Raw genomic sequence first — 18,685 nt, 5'->3', positions numbered from 1 at the left:
CATGGCAACAGCAGTTGACAAACAGTTTGCTGCCGTTTTCTTCCGATAACGACTAATTGTTTCATTATCCCAGAATAGACAAGTCTGTTTTCTCGCGATAACACATTCATTTATTTCGTTATCTAGATATAACAAACTTTTTTTTTGGGGGGGGGGGATAATTATTCGGTCCATGTAAAAATGGACGTGGTAGCAGCTAAAAATGAAACTTGCTTATTGTCAGCGTGTTTTAACTTTAATTAAAAAACAAACCCTGCTTCCAGGCAGGGTTAGTATGTTACCATGGCGACCGACTAATTCATTCTGAAGCCCCTAAGCGACCCTAACACTTTCAAGTAAATGTGGCTTTATTGACATCGTTCATCTATGTGGAGGCATCCAATAACCCTCCTCTGCAGACATGATTATTATTGATTTATTTAAATGAATCAGATTTTTTATTTTTTTTTTACATTTATTTCAGATCCACCTGAGTCGCCCCAAAACCTCAGCTGCCAGACCAACCTGACGACCGGAACGATGAGCTGTCGCTGGGAGCCCGGGCAGAGGGAGCCCCTCCTGCCCACGAGCTACGTCCTCCACACTGAGAACTGGTAGAGCACCTTTATCTCCTCCATCCACTCAGCAGTGAAAGGCTGAAACGTGTCCTAGGAAGTAAAGAACATCTCGCCTGCCTCACTATCGTTGTGTTGCAGGGATAGGAACTACTCTTACGACGTGCCGCCTGGACTCGATCACTATACCGTCCCACGCTTGGGGATCACCCTCTTCTCTGAAATGGAAATATATGTAAAAGCAGTGAATGAGCTGGGCACTGCGACCTCGCTGCCCATTACTTTGGAGCCTGTCAGCGCAGGTAGGAAAGAAAGGACACAGCCCTGAATGAGCTCTTGGGTGGGGAATAGTTTGGGTTTCTTCCCAATGAAAATCCAATTTCCCTTTAGTAGCTGATAAGGCTGGAAACTCCTGGCTGCTGATTAGTATTTTATTTTAATCATATACTTCTTTTCACTTTGTTGCTTAATTAACTAATCTTTTTAATTAGGAAACAAGAAAATGAAGTTTAAAACATGGCCATGTCCTCATTCTCATCCTATTAGAATCTGATTTTAATGTGTTACCTCTATGTTATATTACCGTGGAATTACCACACATTATTTTGGATTCTGTAAATCAATGTGAATTTTGTCTGTTAGCCTTTATTTACTGTCTTATTACATGTTAAATAAGCATTAGTATAGTCACTAGATATGCTAGCCATTTTTATGCATTTAAAATAACCAAATGTGGTTAGATTATCTTCTAAAAATAGCTCAGTGGTCATTTCTGAATCCCTCCTTTTTCCCACCAGCTAAATTTGACCCACCCGTGATTAAGAAGATCCAAGCTAAAGTGCACGGCTGCCTGACCCTGTGGTGGAGCTTATCTCCTCAACAGGCCTGGATGCGCCCCTCTTCCATGGACCTGGAGCTCCGTGTGAAAACTGCAGGCAGCAGCCAATGGATCAGCAAACCAGTCAGTGCATTTCCTTACCAAATCAACTGGAAACCAGTTGACCAGATGTGACGCTGTGGCCAGAAACAAGCCTTGTGAGATCAATATCAGCATGTGTTTAGACCCTGTTTAGGCCAACAGAGCAGAGAGGACTTCTAGACCAGTGCCGCCTGCTCCATGGCACTCAGTATGTTGTCCAAGTCCGAGTCAGATACAAGGAGAGCCCCTGGAGTGAATGGAGCCGCAGCCAGCCTGGAGTCACCTTGGAGAGAGGTAGATCAATTCACAGTCGCACAATCACTCTCAGACATTTTCCAATCTGTTGCCTTTTCTTCCGTTTCCAGCTCCTTTCAATATATGCTAATGTCATGTTCCACATCTCCGCTTGCTTTTCCCTAATAACACACACCGAATTGATGTATTGAGTTCTTCCCCACAGTCTGTCGGTGAATCCATACGCTTTTCTTGTGTCCTCCCCCCAAAAAGTTTAATTTTGTGTTTTATTTCAGCTCCTTCTGGATACCTCGAGTGGTGGATGAAGCGTTCAGGGGATCACGTGACAAAACAAGTCCACTTGTTTTGGAAGGTACGCACACAAGACAAGTTTGTGGGCTTTCGTGGTACCACATATTCGCTGATCAAAACTCTATGGTCAACCTTGAAAATGTACCCCAACTTTTTCTTTTTCTTCCTGTCAGGCCTCCAAATGGTTTCGTGCCAACAGCCAGAATGTATCTTACGTCGTGTCAGCGCAGACGCAGTCAGGTGAAAGAGAACAGCTGTGCTCCACACGCGGGAATTACTGTACTTTTCAGCTTCCCGCTAAACCAGCAAAGCTGTATTTGAATGCTGTAAATAGAGCTGGGAAATCCAAGCCTACTAAAGTTCACATACTCGATCCTAAAGGTACAGCTTTGATTTGGCACAAGTACCTTAAAATGTAATTGTTTTTTTAAAACAAAAATGCATGCAATGTGTTTTATTTCTGTAGTTCATACGGCATTATCAAACGTCTTGGTCACTCCTGATGACGACGGAGCTCTGACGGTCCAGTGGCAGAGTATGGTTTCCCCTGATTTAAAAGGATTCATAGTGGAATGGAGACCTTTGTTAAATGCAAATATTTCTGTCACCCAGTTTGAAATAACTGATAGAAACCAGACGAGCCTTGTTTTAAAAGGTATGCTTTATTGTCGTTTATGCGTTTTTATCCAAATCCTGAGGACTATATAGGAAAATGTGTTACTCCTCTGCCTGAAAGCGTAACTGACATTTCCTTAACCCTCCTCGATAGGCAGCTTTGAGCCCTACAAGCCCTATGGGATCTCTGTGTATCCTCGGTTTAAGGGTTGGATTGGCCTTCCTCAGACTGCTCATGCCTACTCAAGGCAAAAGGGTAAGTTGCCAGAGACAGAGAGGATCGCACAAATCTCAGACAAAGATTTGAAGTCTGAGCCGCATTAACTTTGGAGGGAGAATTTACTAGTAGGAAGACGAGTAAGTAGGAAGACATGTGACGTGTGCAAACCACAGTGTGGCGAAATGGCGCCCCCGTGTGGATAGAACTGATTTATGCGGAATAAAGCTGTGATTGCGGGGCGATTTACAAAGGCCCATACTTCAGTCTTTGTCTTTTTTTAAAGCTCCTTCTGTGGTTCCAAAAATGCAAAGTACAAAGACCTGGAAGTCAAGCATTGAATTTAAATGGGATGAAATACCAGTTGAACAAAGGAATGGAATAATTCAGAGCTACAAGATCTTCTACTGGAATAAGAAAGGACCCGTGAACGGTAAATTTAAGATCTGATACAGCTCAAAGGTGCAACACCCAACTTTTTAAAATGTATTCCTATGTCTGACTTGTAACTTTTCCCTCAGTTGTGACCGCTGACCTACAGGAAAGGAGGCTCGTCCTAGAAAACCTGGACAGTGAGCTTGTGTATGAAGCTTTTATGATGGTCAGCACATACGGTGGAAGCCTGAATGGGTCAAGAATCTATTTTCAAGTCGACCCCTATGGTTGGTATTATATCATTCGGTCAGAACCAATGACGCCCAGCATGTCAGTGTGTTATTCTCCAGAGAAGCTTTGTGATTCAAAATCTTGATCTGTTTTCAGATGTTGTTACTGTGATTAGTGTAACATTGTCTTTTGGAGTGGCACTGACAGCTTTCATCATTATTGCGATACATTTCTCCAGCCACATATGGTGAGACCACTGCTGCTTGTTAACCATTTGGATTAATGTATGATTCATCCTCAGTGCGCATATTTGAATCATCAATTGACCTTCCCTTTGTAGGGTTAAAGTGCATTTCTGGCCAGTTGTTCCAGATCCAGCCAACAGCAGCATCAAGAGATGGTCATCAGAATCAACCCAGGTGCTTTATAATAGTGCTCCTCCTTCTTCACCTCCCCTTAGTTGTAATAATCAGAATAAAACTGTCCAATTTAAAGTAGAGTATAATTACTACACTTTGTACGGGTGCAATTAAGTATTTAGCAAACGAGGTGCATTGGAGCAATGATTATGCATAGTTTAAGTCAGAAAATAGTAAAAGTGTGGTAAGAAGACACAAAAAACAATGAAAAATACTAATTAAAAAAACGTGTTTGTACCTTACCTACTTTATCTATTTCATAGCTCATATGTCTTAATTCATATGTTGGTTTTTCACTACATAATCTTAAAATAAATGTCTTCAATGGCTGGTTATATTCATATCCTGCGCGCTGAATGGGTCCAAAGGATGGTGTATTTTAATTCAGGTTATCGCTGTTATATTTTCACTGCATTACATTGACACATACCTGTAAGAATCAGATACATGTAGAATGTTGGCATTTGTCCTTATTCTGAGGCTGAAGGACTTTTTAAAAGACATTATTGAATATTTGCTTCATCCTTTTGCAGGACACCCATTTTACCTCAGAGAATGAGGAGCCCAATCCAGAATATATTTCCCACCTCAGCTTCCTGGACATCTCTCAGAAATCCAGTAAAGAGGATGACGATGTGTGGCTAAGCAATGCAGAAGACACCAGTGACCTTGGAGAGTCCATCTGTGGGTCACCATTCATCCCCCAGTACTCAGCTCCATACGCTACAGTGGCCTTCGGCAGTCCATGCAACAGCCCGACAATGAAAACATCTCCTGCCTACTTGCGTTCTGAGTCCACGCAGCCGCTTTTGACACCTGAAGAACCCTTCACTCCACAGTGTTACCAGAATGCAGACAATGATGGGATTTCAGAAAAGCAGTGTTTTTTTGGCCCTTGCAATGATTTTGTGAGAGAGGAAGCAGACACAGAAATTCCATGGGATGATTTTCCTTTTCTACGGGCTCTTGCCATGAATCAGGTGCAGAAGGAATAGACATATTTCATTGATTATAGAAGCATTGTGTATGTAGATTTAAACCAAGTCTGATTAAGGTTGATCTGTCATAGGACATAGTAATAAATGCTTGCTATAGATTTAATCGAAAAAAAATCATGCAACGTATTATTCTTTTTGTCTAACTGCGCTTTGTAAATATGTTACATCAAATTTAAAGAAAGAAAAACACATTTCTCGGTAACCCATCCATACCTACGGTACGTATATACAAACTGTTGCCTTTACTGTAAAAACAAAATCTGTTTTACATCTTATCATGAAAAGATATGACTCAATTTAAGTGCGTGTGTGTGTGTGTGTGTTAATATATAACATATGTGCTTGTACGTGGTCCTTGAAATTACTCTCTTTTGAGAAAACATGGATTATTTTACTTATTAATTCACTTTAGACACAAAATAAAGATAAATGTTTTCCTAAATTTTATTAATAGTTTGGGGGTCTAAAGTGACCCGACTGAGTTTTTATTTGCTTTATCTTTGCAATGAATTAATTTTATTACTCAGCATTCCAGGTATTCCTCAATTAACTTGTTTTTGATCATAATTCATTCTTGTATATTTTTCTTTTTTACATTTTAAATAAAAACACTTTTTATATCACTACCCCTCTAATGCACAACATGGGTCTAAAATGACCCGTAACCATTTCCCATGTTATTTCATGTGTTTCTAAGCTGAATGTTTATAATCTATGTATTTAATCATTTATTAATCAAACCAATCTCTTCCATTTTAATTGTTTTATGTAGCACAAATCCTCATCCTCAAGTGTTCTGTTCTTCCTTTATGAATAAGCATAGCTTTTGTCAGTCTTCATGAAGTTTTCCCACGTCCACATAGGTCAGACCCACATTTGTGTAACATACAGTATTTACAGTATTTACCACTGTGGAGAAGATTGTATTTGAAGACCTGAAACATCTAAGTCTTATTTTACTATAATTATCATATTACCTAATAAGAAATTTGATTTGGTAACTCTGCATAATTATTGATTATGTAATTAATTTGAATTTGAAGAATAAGTAGCTCCATTTCTTGTCAGAAAGGGAAAAATTTTCAATCGGCTGCCGTAGCTAGCTACGACTTCAACTAGTATCGATGTGATCGGGGATCGTTTTCGAAGCCTTCAACGTGTCCCACTGCCATCTGCATTCGGCTAGTTTAGCCTAGTCAAAATGGCGGCGCATATGTAGGGGTCGTGTATTACAATCACAAGTAGTTACTTTCAACCGTTTTTAGGCAACTAATGTAATAGTGCTTGACTATTCCGAAAACAATGTTCCAAAACGTGGCCATTAGAGCTTTTGTGAAATGTTCGACAGGCATTTTACGAGAAAGCTGCTCAGTATCTCCTGTTTTAGCAGCGAAATCCTGGAGCTGCAGCTCTGCGTTGTTGGGCCCAGGAGTCGGTGGTAAGTGGAACCTGGACAGGTTGTCCCTGACTAACGTCTCCATCCAGTCCATTGTCTAGTCCAAGTGTTTGTGTGATTCATGGTAATTAGTTAGATTACACCAGCAGTGGGGACTTGGATCAGACAACATGCTAATAGTTTAGCCTGCATTCACTTTACGTTTTCTGTAAGGATGATGTTTTTAAATATTATATTATTACATTGGTGAATACGGTAGTATATAATAGATGTGTGGCACAGATCTGATTGGTTTTAAAGAAGTAAATGATGATATTTGTGGTTTAGCATATCAAAGGCTGCAACCTGACTTGTAGTTATCTTTTGACGTCCTTATCTAAACTAAACCTAAAGTACTTAATGCAAATGTGGTGCAGGCAATAAAAAGGTCTCCGTTGCTTTATCCTCCCCTTGTCTTACATGGGAAGAATGCTATTTTATACTATATAAACCTTGTCATTACTTGTAATGTGCTCAAGATTGTGATTTGTTTTATGTCCAGTCTCTGGAGGAATAAAATCCCTCGCAGTGGATGTGAAGGACAGAGAAAAGGGACGTTTAGGACAACCTCTTGTATCTTGCTCTCACCAATAGTTAAATTTACTGCTTCAACTACTGTATCTGCGATTATTAAAGTAATGTAAAGTGTCAGAAATGCACAGTGGGATTTTATACAGCTGTGCTGAACCACCATTAAGTAGAGGTGTCATTTTGTAAATGCTTTGAGTTTTCTGCCATATTTCCAAGGTCTTTACTGTGCTTTAAAGAAATTTGGAGTGAGTTTAGCAAACCTGGAAGTTAAATATCTGGGATGGCAACTTGCGTTGCAGCTTTAACAAAACTGGACACAAGTCTTGAGCTCTTTACGACGGGTCTCTATTTGCACCTTCTACGAGCAAATCAGCCGTGGTCATTTTACATGTTTAGCAAATTAATATTTGTGTGTAGAGCTGTGTCCTCCTTTATGTCAGGAGCTGTTGTTGCTGGCTTTTATAACACGATGTATCCATCCTTGGTTGATGCTAATGTTTTTTCCCCCCCAATGTCAGTTGCACTTCCAACTCCTGTGAGACATTATGCTCGAGCCGTGAAGAAAAAGAGGACAGGTATGCCCGTTTGATACCCAAACCATGTTTGATTTATGGTAACTTTCAAACTAATATTAACTTTATTATCTCCAGTTCCTCAGAGCCAGCTCAGTGATCTTCCTCCAACAATGCTCAAGTTGGATTACGCAGCTGTGCCAATGGCTCAAACGTAAGTAGGGATTCTGATAATGCACCATCAGTGTGTTTAAGTGATAGAGAATATTTTCTTTTTGACACTGATGGTTTTTTGGGGAACAGGACAGATGACATCATCAAAAGACTTCTTTCTTTGGAGCTTGCCTCTCACGTGAGTCTTTTTTATAACCTTCCCCTGTTTTATCTTCTTTTCTCCTGGGCTATTATGAGCAGACAATAACTTCAACTGGTGTGATACATTCCCATAGTTGCCATTTATACAATATTCATGAGGTTGTTAAATATTCTCTGTCTCTAGCGTGAGAAGCTGCAGCTGAAAACAGAACAACTCATTTCAAAAGTCCAGAGGGATGAGAACGACCGCAGCTCAATGGAAGTCCAAGGTGTGTTTTCACGGATCTTTTAAATGAATATCCTGTCCATCGCTGTGAGGCCGCTCACTCCCTCTTTTCACTTCCCCGCTCAGTTGCTACTTTGACTGCACGGATCCGAAACTACCAGGAACATCTGCAAAAAAATCACAAGGTGAGTGAAGAGAAGTAGAGTCAGCGTTATCGGCCAATCAACATCTTGTGATCTTCTGCGATGATTTGTCAGATGACAGGCGCGTTGGCTGCAGCCACAGCCCTGTCATGTGTGCGTGCATCTCTCTCTTCATTTCCTCTCCACTTCTCTTGTTCGAGACATGTATGTGCTACAGGATTTCCTGTGTACTCCCCCACATTTAACAAAAATATGTGCGGTGTAGTAGCAATCGGAAATTTCCACGCTACATGAAATGGTCAGAGAGACAGATCTTTGTAATGTGCTACTATCCCCGTGCGCCGGGTCGATCCAAAGTGACCCTTAAGAGTCTGGTTGAATCACACAGAGTCCAGGATTCAATTTTTTCTATGCTTCTATTGCAGGATAAAGCTAACAAGAGACGCATGCTCATGGCCATCGACAAAAGGAAAAAACTTTTAAAAAAGCTGAGGTTGGTTCGATACAGCGCTTTTGAGCGAGTGTGCGAACAGCTTGGCATCACTTACACCTTCCCCCCTGAGTATTACAGACGGGCCACTCGACGCTGGCAGGCCAAGAAAGCCTTCTGCATCAAGGTAGAGTTCCCCAGTCGTCTGAAGAAGTCGTCCTTTACATTAAAAAATGCTGTCTGGCCTGTTAGACCTGGACCACCTCCATCTACAGGCTAACGGCTTCTGGCAGCGTGATGTCGCGCTTCCACCAACGCTCATTTAACCTCTGTCTCTTCTCAGGTCTTCAAAGCAGTGCAGAAGCAGAAAGCCGAGCAGAGGAAGAAGATGAAGCAACATTTAGCATCCAAAAACACAGAAACAACTTTGAGCCAGTGAAACACAATTTACAGATAAATTTAACCAAACGTGTTATTTGTAAAACTCTACTGAGGCATGCAACTAAAGTTAATTTGTTGAAAATGTCATCATGATGTTAGTTATCCACACAGGTTCCTGATGTTATATAGGATTGAAAAAAATAGGGAAGTCAGCAACCCACAGCTCTTATGTTAATAATTACCAACTTTGAGGCTTTAACCAAACTCAAATTAGACATAAAGTGTCACAAATGCACATCTGATAAAGTGCTATTAAATGTGTCTGTTCTTCTCGGTATTTGACGTCATTTGTTCCATATTTGTGATGCGACCCAATGCTCCCACAATGCTATATTTAGGGTTGCTTGATCATATTGTATAGCATTAGTGACTAACAGTTCATTAGTTAAAGTTGTTAAACCACAACAGATGATTTAACAATAAAAAGCCATTCTAGCAGTGGTGTTGAAGGTGGTTTATTTTCAGGTTGTTGAGGTTGCAGCACAATGTGGATTTAATTACGCAAACAGGAAATGGCCTCCTATTGGATAACTGCTGCAGGGACGATTATCTTTCAGCTAGAAACAAGTTATTTAACCCCAACTGATGAAATGAGTCGCTTCGCATTTCGTCAACAGTCTCGAAAGATGCATCCTGTGGTTGTGGAAATGACGGTCTGCTTGAGAAGGGTGAAATCACTGGCCTGCATCTAGCAGACTGCAGAAAGGACTAAACCTGGGTTGAGAACCATCCAATACGTTATTAAAAACTGGAAGAAAGGAACGTATCTGAAAAAAAATGCCTGAATGATGATAATCTCTGTCATATAAATGCATGCCAAATCGTAGGAAAACATTAGAACTCAGGGCTGTTTGGTCATGAAAGTAAAAGCGTTTCCACACACATTCTGAAGGAACTAAACCGGACCAGCTGTGAAGCCTTACAAAACCACTAATCAGGGAAAAGTCTCTGGAGAATGGAAGATGATCAGGTGGTCTGACCAGTCTAGGTCCACCCTGATCCAGAGTGATGGGGTTGAGGGTAAGAAGAGACCCCCCCATAGGTGGATTAGTGGTGGCCTTACAAGCCTGGCGTGGTGGTGCTGTGATCTGGAGTTGCCCAGTGTCCAGGTCCGGAAACATGCCAAAAGACTCAGTTCAGCCGACTTTGTGAAGATGCCGAATGACCAGGTTATTCCATCAATGGGCGTTCCTCTTCCATATCTCAGGATTAAGCTTGTTAAGAAATGGTTCAGTCCAGACCTGACCCCTACTGGGAAGCTGCTGGTCCAATCTCTCCTCATCAACAGGAGATCTTGGTGATAAATAAATGCCTTACTGGACGAAAATAAATCCTGTAACATTGCCGAAGCTGATTAAAAGAATACACCACAGACCTTTGCTTGTCTTTTCCTCTTTCCAGTAATGTGCAAAATATAAATTTGGCCCAGCAATATTTAGTAAATTTGCCATTTGCTTTAGCTACAAAAATGAGTTTCAATCCCAATCCGCTCAGGATGCGATGACTACGACATGGTATGAAGGCAAAAATGTCCATCCAACGTTCTCCATGGCTCTGATGTCCTATTCAAACGATCACACGTTTGATGCTGATGGCATTAGACTCATTGGTATCGTGTTTTGCGATCATCTGCTGAGCATATCATAACCTACTAAGATTTGAATTAAAGCCATTTTTATTATTCTTCACAGACCAGCAGTTTGTCATCCAGCTGCTTTCAGTGCTGAGATAATAATTTCAAGGTACATCGTGAACTGAAAGCAGGCCTAGATTGTTGTCATTCTCAGAAGAACACGTTAACAAATGAGTCTTTTGACAGCTTTAGACTGTCATAACTTCCTGTGTGTGTGCCTCTACCAGCCTCCGGAGCTGTGCACACTGACGAGCATTTTGGTAAGCGTGTCATTTCTTTTTCCACTCACAGCAGCTGAACCGAGGCGTCAGCCGAACAAACTTGTTAAGCTGCAAATTGGCCGTTTTTCTCACTCAGACATTGAAATCCTCACAAGGTAAGAAGTGCCTTTTTCTTTTAAACAGTGATTCTTGTAAAAGTGGGCTGATTCCTGTTACTCTTGCTCTTCTGCAGTTCAACTTTGCTGGACTTCACTTTTAAGAATTTTAAGAAAAACCTCCAGCACTTAATGTTTTTTTAAAATAATGATAATAGGTGCGTTATTGCTATTGGATAACCAGCATGCAGGTGGGTTTTCTTTGTAGTTTGGGGGTGTTTTTTGTAGCTTGAGTTCTGTTTAAGCAGCCCAGCAGTTTTCCTGTATTTAATAATATGTAAGAATATCTAATTCTGTGTTAAAACATTTTGCTGCGTGGTCATTTTGCACCTTTGAATGCAAGCACAGCTTCTTGCTAGAATGCATGTGCATGTGTGCGTCAGGAGGGGAGGGTCTCACCCCTCATCTAACCGCATGAGGAAAATACTCCCTTGGTGTGTGAGTGAGCCACACAAGTGATGTTTTGTTTTCACGCTTGGATTCAGTGTGAAAAAGTCAGACATGACTTCTCCTGTTTTACTCTTTGGTGTTTCCAGCAGCTGAAGTCCACACGCAGCTCCGGATGTCTACGATGTCAAACCCGGTGATCACCCACCAACCAGGATCAGGCGGATATGGGACGAATGTTCAGACAGGAGAGTGGAGCACCGGTCTGTGCTCCTGCTGCACCGACTTCTTTGTCTGTGAGTGTTGGTCGAACTGCTTCAAATTGCGATTTGCTCCTGCGTCTTGTGTCACAAGGTCCCATTTTGTGCGTGCAGGTGCTATTGGCTGCTTCTGCCCCATGATTTTAAGCTGCTACACTGCGAATAAGTATGGAGAGAACTGCTGCTTGGGATGTTTGCCAGGTGGCATGACAGCCATCAGGACTCACATGAGGCTGACGTATGGCATTCAGGTAAGCTCCAATTCTGCTGTCAATCCCACGCCAGACGAGTGATTTTTTTTTGATGATTTGACACTAATGAAACAGATTATTTTTTTTATTTTTTTTTTTTTTATTTTGGGCTCACCCTAAAATTGAGTAATCCCGAAACCTCAACTGCAGCACATTTCCGTGTGAAACGTTTGGCTTCCCTGTTTTAACGTTGTTGTAATCGCTCGACCGCAGGGAACAATAATTAACGACGCCTTGATGACCTTCTTCTGTGGAATCTGTGAGACATGCAGGATGGCGCGCGAGGTCCGTATCAGGAATGGAGACATTTCTATGTAGCAAGCGGGTGGACGGCTCCAACAGTAGCACAGGCACGAAGGAACGACATGTAAAGAATCGTTTGTTCGGAGGCCTCATCGCTACTTCTGCAACACACCGAGAAGGAGGGGATGAACGAAGAGGTCATTGGCGTGATCTCCTCTCTCATGAATCACCATATGCACCATCATCAACCCGAACACTTAAACCAATCAACCAGTAGCCCATGTTGGAATACAAAAGTGATCCCCAAGTGTGACAGATAACTCGGAAAATCAGTATTACCCTGGGAGAACCGGGTAGATTATCATGAAATAGAACCCACCATTTAAGCAGAATGATTTTGTTTATTTACAGTATGATAGACTGAAGGATATATGCTTCTTCCAGGTCCTTGAATTTGTGTCTTAATGTGTTTTTTCTTTTAATTCTTCAAACATTTGTAAGATGAATAAACCTACCACTGTTTCATTTTCTTTTTTATTTTAATGACAAATGCCAGAGGGCAGATGTTTCCTTCAGATGTCTCCACATCCCCCCCCACTTCACCTTACAAACACAGGCCCCAGCCCATACTTTAACTTTTTTCAGGCATGAATTTTAAATGCCAACAAAGGCCATCGTTTGGGGCACATCTCCAGCTCAACACACCGTTTATTGTCATTACGCCACTGAAATACCCTCAGAGAGATACAGGCGGCTCCCATTCACCAAAAGGCAAATTTGAAAATCATACGTTGTTCTCTGAAATGAAAGCACAAAGGAAAGTAAATATTTAATACATTTAACAAATAAGGGAGGCTGGACTGTTTTGGGGGGGGTTCACTTGCAATAGGATGAACCCTTGACCATCGAGGTACCTACCAGAGGGACCTGCAGGTGGCTGCAGAGTGCTGAATGGTAAAAGGATCGTATGAATGGCACTTTTGCAAACGTTTTATGACCGATCAATGTGCTTTAGAGTGTCTGGGATCGAACCAAGTGACCCCTCGACCAGCCCCACCAAATGCTCTTGGTCCCACCGAAACAGCCCCACATGCTGTCACACAGTGAGGAATTAACCTTTCACCTTACCACGTACAAAAATCCTGCTTTATGAACCAAAGACTTCAAAGTTATAGTCATCTAACTGCTTCCAGTCATCAGGTGTCCATTGGTTATGTGATGAAAAGCCTCTTTTTCTTATTTTGGGGTCTTAGCAACAGCTTTCTTGCCATCGAACCTTGAAATGCAAAGTCTCCTTTTCACAGTTATAACGGAGACTTCCTTACTGTGCTGTGAGCCTCACACAGGCTGTTGACTGTCAGACATCTGATTCTGTTGTGGCTTTGGGTCGGTTAGACCTTTTCCTGTCAGTTTCCCCCAGTTTCTAGGTGCCCTTTGATGGTGATGGTTGCGGGACTAACTGACTTACTACAGTTTCCATGGAGTGATCCATTTTTGGTACTTACCTTTGGAACATTTCAAGCTATTCATTGTACTTGAACTTAGAGCTTTTTCTCTTCTTTTAAGAGAATGTGTGTCAAATACCATGGTTAATTCACAATGAAGTCGAATCCGAGATTTCTTAAATACAGAAAATTAAGGCCCCGCCCACCTAGTGCGCGTTGGGAATGACGAAACGCGTTTCGATTGGTTGTTCCTCTGGTGCCCTGGCAACCAGAAGAGACTCGCCTAAACAGACGCGTCCCCCTACTAATAGCATTTCAGCTAACTACATTGATTAGCTTCGTTCCATTTTTTAAGTTTTTTATCGGCCCAAGCGCCACGATGTCCTCAAGAACCTTGCCTCTGTTATTCATCAACCTCGGCGGAGAAATGTTGTACATCTTAGACCAGCGGCTTCGAGCTCAAAACATCCCAGCCGACAAAGCTAAGAAAGGTAGCTAGCCCAGCAAGATCACAACACAAATTACTGGATGCATTGAAGCTAGCAGGTTATCCTGCCACGAAACAGGTTCACTGTGATAAAAATGTTGTAGCTTTTTGCTGAAATCGGCTTCAATTAAACACGGGTGACTTGTTTTGTAATTTCAAATCGTTTTTATTATCTTCTCAATGACAATTAAAAATAAAACGCTCCATAGGGGGTAGGAAATGTAACCTGTCATGGCGTTTTCTTTCACAATTCTGGGAGAAAAGGGGATTTGGAGCTGGTGACCGATCATATTTTGCAATTCCATTTATCAATGAGCTTTCAACCAATTGTTCCATCTATGTATGTCCCTTTGATTTATGGCGTTTCTACAATAGCCTCCTGGATAGACACCAACCGAAAAAGAGGTATTCTCAGAGTTTATCACTCCGGCCTAGAGAAAATTAGCAGAAAAACAGGTTCTTGCAGAATAATTGTGTGCTTTGGCTCTTTCTTGGTATATCATATCAGTACATGGCTTACAAACCTGGTTTATCCACCTTGTTTCTTATCCTTTAGACTACGACATGCTCTATCATACTGCTGCTTCCTAAAAAAGAGCACACATAAAGAAAGCTTCATATATTTATACAAGCTAGGATGCTCCTGGGCTTAAATAAGGTGAATTTGATAAAACTTATTGAAACGTGGTCCTTTACCTTTGTAGTTATGAATGACATCATTACCACCATGTTCAACAAAAAGTTCCTTGAAGAGCTTTTCAAGCCCCAGGAGCTCTATTCTAAGAAGGCGCTGCGGACTGTGTTTGACCGGCTGGCCCACGCCTCCATCATGCGACTCAATCAAGCCAGCATGGACAAGGTGAGTTCATCCTGCATATAGAGAAACAGAACCTTTAAAATGTAAACCTTATTTAGATAATGCGTCAAATTTCCTACACCTGCTGCACAGCAGTGCAGCCTTGCATCTTATGGCCTCTTTTTGGAAACACACTAAAGTCATAGTTCACTTTTACATTAATTTGACTTTAAAATTTGCTTTGCTTCATCTTCATCTGCTTATTCAGGACTTGGTCAAAGAGGCACCAGTTATGCTGACTGATATCCTCTTAGTGGGGGAAAAGGGCTTAGATCGAAACTAGATCCACTTCACTTCTATAAAACAAGTAGTTCGATAAGTTGTGTTTTGTAACAGTGTTAAAAGAACACGACCAGTTTTGCCGACCGCAGTGTTGCAGTTTGAAGCCAGGCATGCCTGTCTCTCATTACAGCTCTATGACTTGATGACCATGGCGTTCAAGTATCAGGTGCTTCTCTGTCCCCGACCGAAGGACATTCTCCTCGTCTCATTCAACCACATGGATGCAATCAGAGACTTTGTCAAAGACACTCCCGCCATTCTCAACCAGGTCGATGAGACGTACCAACAGCTCATAGAGGTGGGTTCCATGAAGTGGAAAAGTGTTACTGCGTCCTCAGACAGACTGGTCCACAGGTCCTACTGCAGGCTGATCTGAACTGAGGATTAATCAAACAGAAATGTCTTTTTTATCTCACGCATACATCTTAAATAGTGGTTACTTGGTTACTAAAAGAGGTTACTTTAGTCTAGATACACAAGAGTGGACAAACCCCTGTACAGGACGGACAATGTCAGTCCGATTTCTGCATTATCGTCTGATCTGATTGGGTTTCCAGATGTATGCACCCATGACAAGCGGGGACTTTCAGTTGATGAGACAAACTCTCCTCATCTTCTTTCAGGACATGCATATCAGGGTGAGTTCTCTTCCATCCATCCTGTTCATACGGTTGTTTCTCCTTGCATTTTCCTCAGAGACTTGACTGGTTTTTTGTCTACCAGGTGTCCATTTTCCTGAAGGACAAAGTTCAGAACTCCAATGGTCGCTTTGTGCTTCCAACTAGTGGTCCTGTGCCCTTTGGTACCCAAGTTCCTGGTACGATAAGGTAGCATATTAGAGTACCTTTACTTTTACACCAAAACAGTCCACCAGCGATTCTATAAACAAGTTGTTTGGGTCATAAACTGTACCTTTTGTCTTCCTGACCTTTGACCTTTGTCATTGTCCATGTCCTGTAATCTGACTGTAAGATTAGCTGATCTGTCCTCACCTAATTGCATTAAAGTGCCAGCGTTTCCATTCTAAATGTAGGTGTCCGTAGCTTTAGTTTGGAAGAAACAGTACCAGGTTCTGTTTTGGATCGACATATATTTAAGACATTTATAAAATAGACATGTTATTTATATATTTTTTATCAATAATTAATCAACATTTCTTCATAAGAAGCCCGACTGGAAACAGTCCCACTGTCTATTTCTGTGTATTCCACTGTTCACTGTTGCTGCGGGACAGTTAAAGGATCGTTGGCCAAAGAATGAGTTCTATTTCGGAGGGATATAAAAAGTAAGCTAGTTTATCCTTCGCTTGTGATTTTTCATGCGCTGATTCCAGGTTGTTTAGTTGCTCTGGTGAAGAAGTGAGCAGACTGCAGTTCAGTAATGGAGGGAACTATTCTGTTGCTCTCCGGGAAGGTTCTTTTGAGATATTTGGAGACCGGGTCACCAAATTAGGCACAAACATGTGAGTTCAAATATAATGTGTTTCGGTTTATATAAATAACCTTGCAAAGACATATAAAGTCAGTGTTTTTTTCCTGTTATAGTCGTAATTCACTGATTCCATTCAATCTCATATTTTAAAATAATGGTCTGTGTACAGAACTAAGTTGATATATGCTGATTTTGACATTCTCAAAGGTGCTGCCTGGACAAACGTGGTGCTTTGTTTTATTCTGTCTCTCAGGTACAGTGTGAGCCGCCCAGTGGAAACTCATATGTCAGGAACGACTAAAACTTCTGCTCAGCACACCAAGGTCAACACTGCTCCGAACCCTTTGGCCAAAGAGGAGTTGAACCTGTTGGCCAGGCTAATGGGAGGGTTAGAAGTTCAGAAACTGGGAAACGCAGACACCGACTTCCGACTCAACCTCTTTGCCAACGACAAGGAAGAAGAGTAAATAATCCTGTTTCTTTGTATTTTAGGAAGCTGTATCGTCCGCAGGCACAAGCGCGTTTGTTAAATCAAACTATTGATGTAACGGACAATTTCAAATGTGACTCTTTATCACAGAGAGGCATTATTATTGAGACCAGATGAGCTGTCATACGGAGTCATAAAGATTCAAGCAACAAAGGTAAAGTTTTTCCATCATCCTTACATAGTTGCTATTGTGCATTTGTGCACATTTTACTTGTTTTAATAATGGAATTGAGGGCTTTTTGATTTTGTTTTGTAGGACCAACAGGCCAGCGCTGAGCTTGCTAAAATCATGGGAGAGTTTACAGAGTCTGGGGATCAACCAGCCAGTGCCTGCAGCAAAGGAGATGACCTTCTGGCCATGATGGATGGTCTGTGACGTGGTTATCCCAGCAGAAAGGTCCCAGGAATCTGTTGTGCAGTACCAGCCAGGTATGCGACAGCGGCGGGCCACAAACCCTCCCTCTCTGCTGATATTGATAATTGTTACTCAGCTATCAGATGGCAAACTGTAACCTTTAGAAGGAATTTGGCGAGCCGAGGTGTGAGCCACAATGCACAGTAATAGCATGTTTTCTGCATCATGCCAGGACGTCAGTGTGTCGAACATTGTGTGTTGTAATAGCAAAGTATTTGTTAAACTCCATATCGCTTAAACAGGCTGACAACACACATTCCCATGTCTTAAAAGTCAAATCCCAGAACCTCAGTCCATTGTCCCAGGATTATTTCTGTATTTTAATGGGACAGCTATTGAATTTTACTGTGGCAGAATTGAATGAAATCCCAAGTGCTCTTTCTAAAGCGATTTCTCCAACTATTATTTTGCTCAGTGCTAAATCTTTATCACAATTTTGAAGTAATGTATGATAATGAAAACCAACTAGTAAGACATTTTCAGCCTGGGAATGTGCAAATTGTTAAGGATATTACTATAATGTAAATGGCTGTGATTATATGCATCCTTAAATATGTTTATTGTATTCCTTGTTTTAATGAAAATATAGTATATGTGTATAGGATTGTGCTTAATGTGGCTGTTTAATACAGAAAATGTAGAATTTTGTAATAAATATTTTTCTAAAATATATACGTTATTTTGATGTGTTTAAAGTTTAAACCTTTATCACCGGCGTACGTTGTGACGTAATGGTGTCTTAATGGCGGGAAACTGCCTAATTATTGTAGTGCAGACATTTAACGACAGGGGGCGGTGTTTGACTTGTTATAAGAACTTGTTATGTCCGGTCGACAGCTGACTATTTTCCCCTTAATGGTCCGAACAATTACACAACCAACGACGTTGTCTTCAGAAAATACACAGCATAACAAGCATACCAAAACACAATTTTAATAGATTTGCTATGAGGTTGTAGAATTTCTCACAGACTAAAACATGTTTTAATGAGTGTTTACTCGTTTATTCTACCATATGTTCAATGTGTTCCATAATTAGACTTACATTATGGTGGAGGGCCAGCTGCTCTGGGTGTATTTTTGTGCATCTCTGACTGCAGATGACTCGATGTGAATCTATGTTGTAACAGTCTGCACTCCCCTGGTTAAAAAAATAACCCAAAACAAAACAGTGACACACACACATAAACATGCTGAGACATTTCTCTGAATTGATCTGGGTG

The 18,685-nt window shown here is 41.2% G+C and overlaps 4 protein-coding genes across 5 annotated transcripts in view; all 4 read left to right on the top strand.

Annotated features, from left to right (window-relative positions):
• csf3r (colony stimulating factor 3 receptor) overlaps positions 1–5,500 on the top strand; it is a 22,318-nt gene extending 16,818 nt beyond the window's left edge. The window contains exons 6-18 of the mRNA XM_011605080.2: positions 464–593; positions 696–856; positions 1,352–1,515; positions 1,617–1,767; positions 2,004–2,080; positions 2,193–2,400; positions 2,486–2,674; positions 2,789–2,890; positions 3,138–3,284; positions 3,373–3,513; positions 3,614–3,704; positions 3,798–3,876; positions 4,410–5,500. Of these exons, the coding sequence (XP_011603382.2) occupies positions 464–593; positions 696–856; positions 1,352–1,515; positions 1,617–1,767; positions 2,004–2,080; positions 2,193–2,400; positions 2,486–2,674; positions 2,789–2,890; positions 3,138–3,284; positions 3,373–3,513; positions 3,614–3,704; positions 3,798–3,876; positions 4,410–4,871 (2,102 nt within the window). The 3' untranslated portion in view covers positions 4,872–5,500. The remainder of the gene's footprint in view (positions 1–463; positions 594–695; positions 857–1,351; positions 1,516–1,616; positions 1,768–2,003; positions 2,081–2,192; positions 2,401–2,485; positions 2,675–2,788; positions 2,891–3,137; positions 3,285–3,372; positions 3,514–3,613; positions 3,705–3,797; positions 3,877–4,409) is intronic.
• Positions 5,501–6,041: 541 nt separating this feature from the next.
• mrps15 (mitochondrial ribosomal protein S15) lies at positions 6,042–9,343 on the top strand. Its single transcript, XM_011605079.2, has 8 exons — positions 6,042–6,312; positions 7,359–7,415; positions 7,491–7,566; positions 7,656–7,704; positions 7,852–7,936; positions 8,020–8,078; positions 8,462–8,653; positions 8,810–9,343. The coding sequence occupies exons 1-8, from the start codon at positions 6,177–6,179 to the stop codon at positions 8,903–8,905; spliced, it is 750 nt and encodes a 249-aa protein (XP_011603381.1). The 5' UTR covers positions 6,042–6,176; the 3' UTR covers positions 8,906–9,343.
• Positions 9,344–10,757: 1,414 nt separating this feature from the next.
• LOC101064911 (cornifelin homolog) lies at positions 10,758–12,582 on the top strand. Of its 2 annotated transcripts, none has more exons than XM_011605078.2 (4): positions 10,758–10,916; positions 11,453–11,599; positions 11,678–11,814; positions 12,028–12,582. In XM_011605078.2, exons 2-4 carry the CDS (start codon positions 11,479–11,481, stop codon positions 12,130–12,132), a joined length of 363 nt encoding a protein of 120 aa, XP_011603380.1. In that variant the 5' UTR covers positions 10,758–10,916; positions 11,453–11,478; the 3' UTR covers positions 12,133–12,582. The 2 variants fall into 2 exon arrangements, with proteins under 2 accessions (XP_011603380.1, XP_003965690.1); XM_003965641.3 differs by having other exon boundaries at positions 10,762–10,916; positions 11,456–11,599.
• Positions 12,583–13,752: 1,170 nt separating this feature from the next.
• oscp1b (organic solute carrier partner 1b) lies at positions 13,753–18,133 on the top strand. The gene is made up of 9 exons (XM_029839432.1): positions 13,753–13,993; positions 14,694–14,848; positions 15,258–15,425; positions 15,685–15,765; positions 15,851–15,954; positions 16,461–16,589; positions 16,812–17,021; positions 17,139–17,202; positions 17,305–18,133. Exons 1-9 carry the CDS (start codon positions 13,882–13,884, stop codon positions 17,422–17,424), a joined length of 1,143 nt encoding a protein of 380 aa, XP_029695292.1. The 5' UTR covers positions 13,753–13,881; the 3' UTR covers positions 17,425–18,133.
• Positions 18,134–18,685: the final 552 nt, after the last annotated feature.

Source organism: Takifugu rubripes, chromosome 7 (assembly GCF_901000725.2).
Source record: "Takifugu rubripes chromosome 7, fTakRub1.2, whole genome shotgun sequence".
Classification (NCBI taxonomy): Eukaryota; Metazoa; Chordata; class Actinopteri; order Tetraodontiformes; family Tetraodontidae; genus Takifugu; species Takifugu rubripes.
The sequence above is the reverse complement of the archived record's forward strand: the minus strand, read 5'-3'. Positions and strand labels throughout refer to the sequence as shown.

Coding starts and splice junctions, on each gene's coding strand:
- oscp1b (XM_029839432.1), top strand. CDS start 13,882: ATGTCCTCAAGAACCTTGCCTCTGTTATTCATCAACCTCGGCGGAGAA. Junction 15,955..16,460: donor CAAGTTCCTGGTACGATAAG/GTAGCATATTAG, acceptor CGCTGATTCCAG/GTTGTTTAGTTGCTCTGGTG. Junction 16,590..16,811: donor ACCAAATTAGGCACAAACAT/GTGAGTTCAAAT, acceptor TCTGTCTCTCAG/GTACAGTGTGAGCCGCCCAG.
- LOC101064911 (XM_011605078.2), top strand. CDS start 11,479: ATGTCTACGATGTCAAACCCGGTGATCACCCACCAACCAGGATCAGGC. Junction 11,600..11,677: donor CTGCACCGACTTCTTTGTCT/GTGAGTGTTGGT, acceptor TTGTGCGTGCAG/GTGCTATTGGCTGCTTCTGC. Junction 11,815..12,027: donor GGCTGACGTATGGCATTCAG/GTAAGCTCCAAT, acceptor GCTCGACCGCAG/GGAACAATAATTAACGACGC.
- mrps15 (XM_011605079.2), top strand. CDS start 6,177: ATGTTCCAAAACGTGGCCATTAGAGCTTTTGTGAAATGTTCGACAGGC. Junction 7,705..7,851: donor CTTTGGAGCTTGCCTCTCAC/GTGAGTCTTTTT, acceptor CTCTGTCTCTAG/CGTGAGAAGCTGCAGCTGAA. Junction 7,937..8,019: donor CAGCTCAATGGAAGTCCAAG/GTGTGTTTTCAC, acceptor TTCCCCGCTCAG/TTGCTACTTTGACTGCACGG.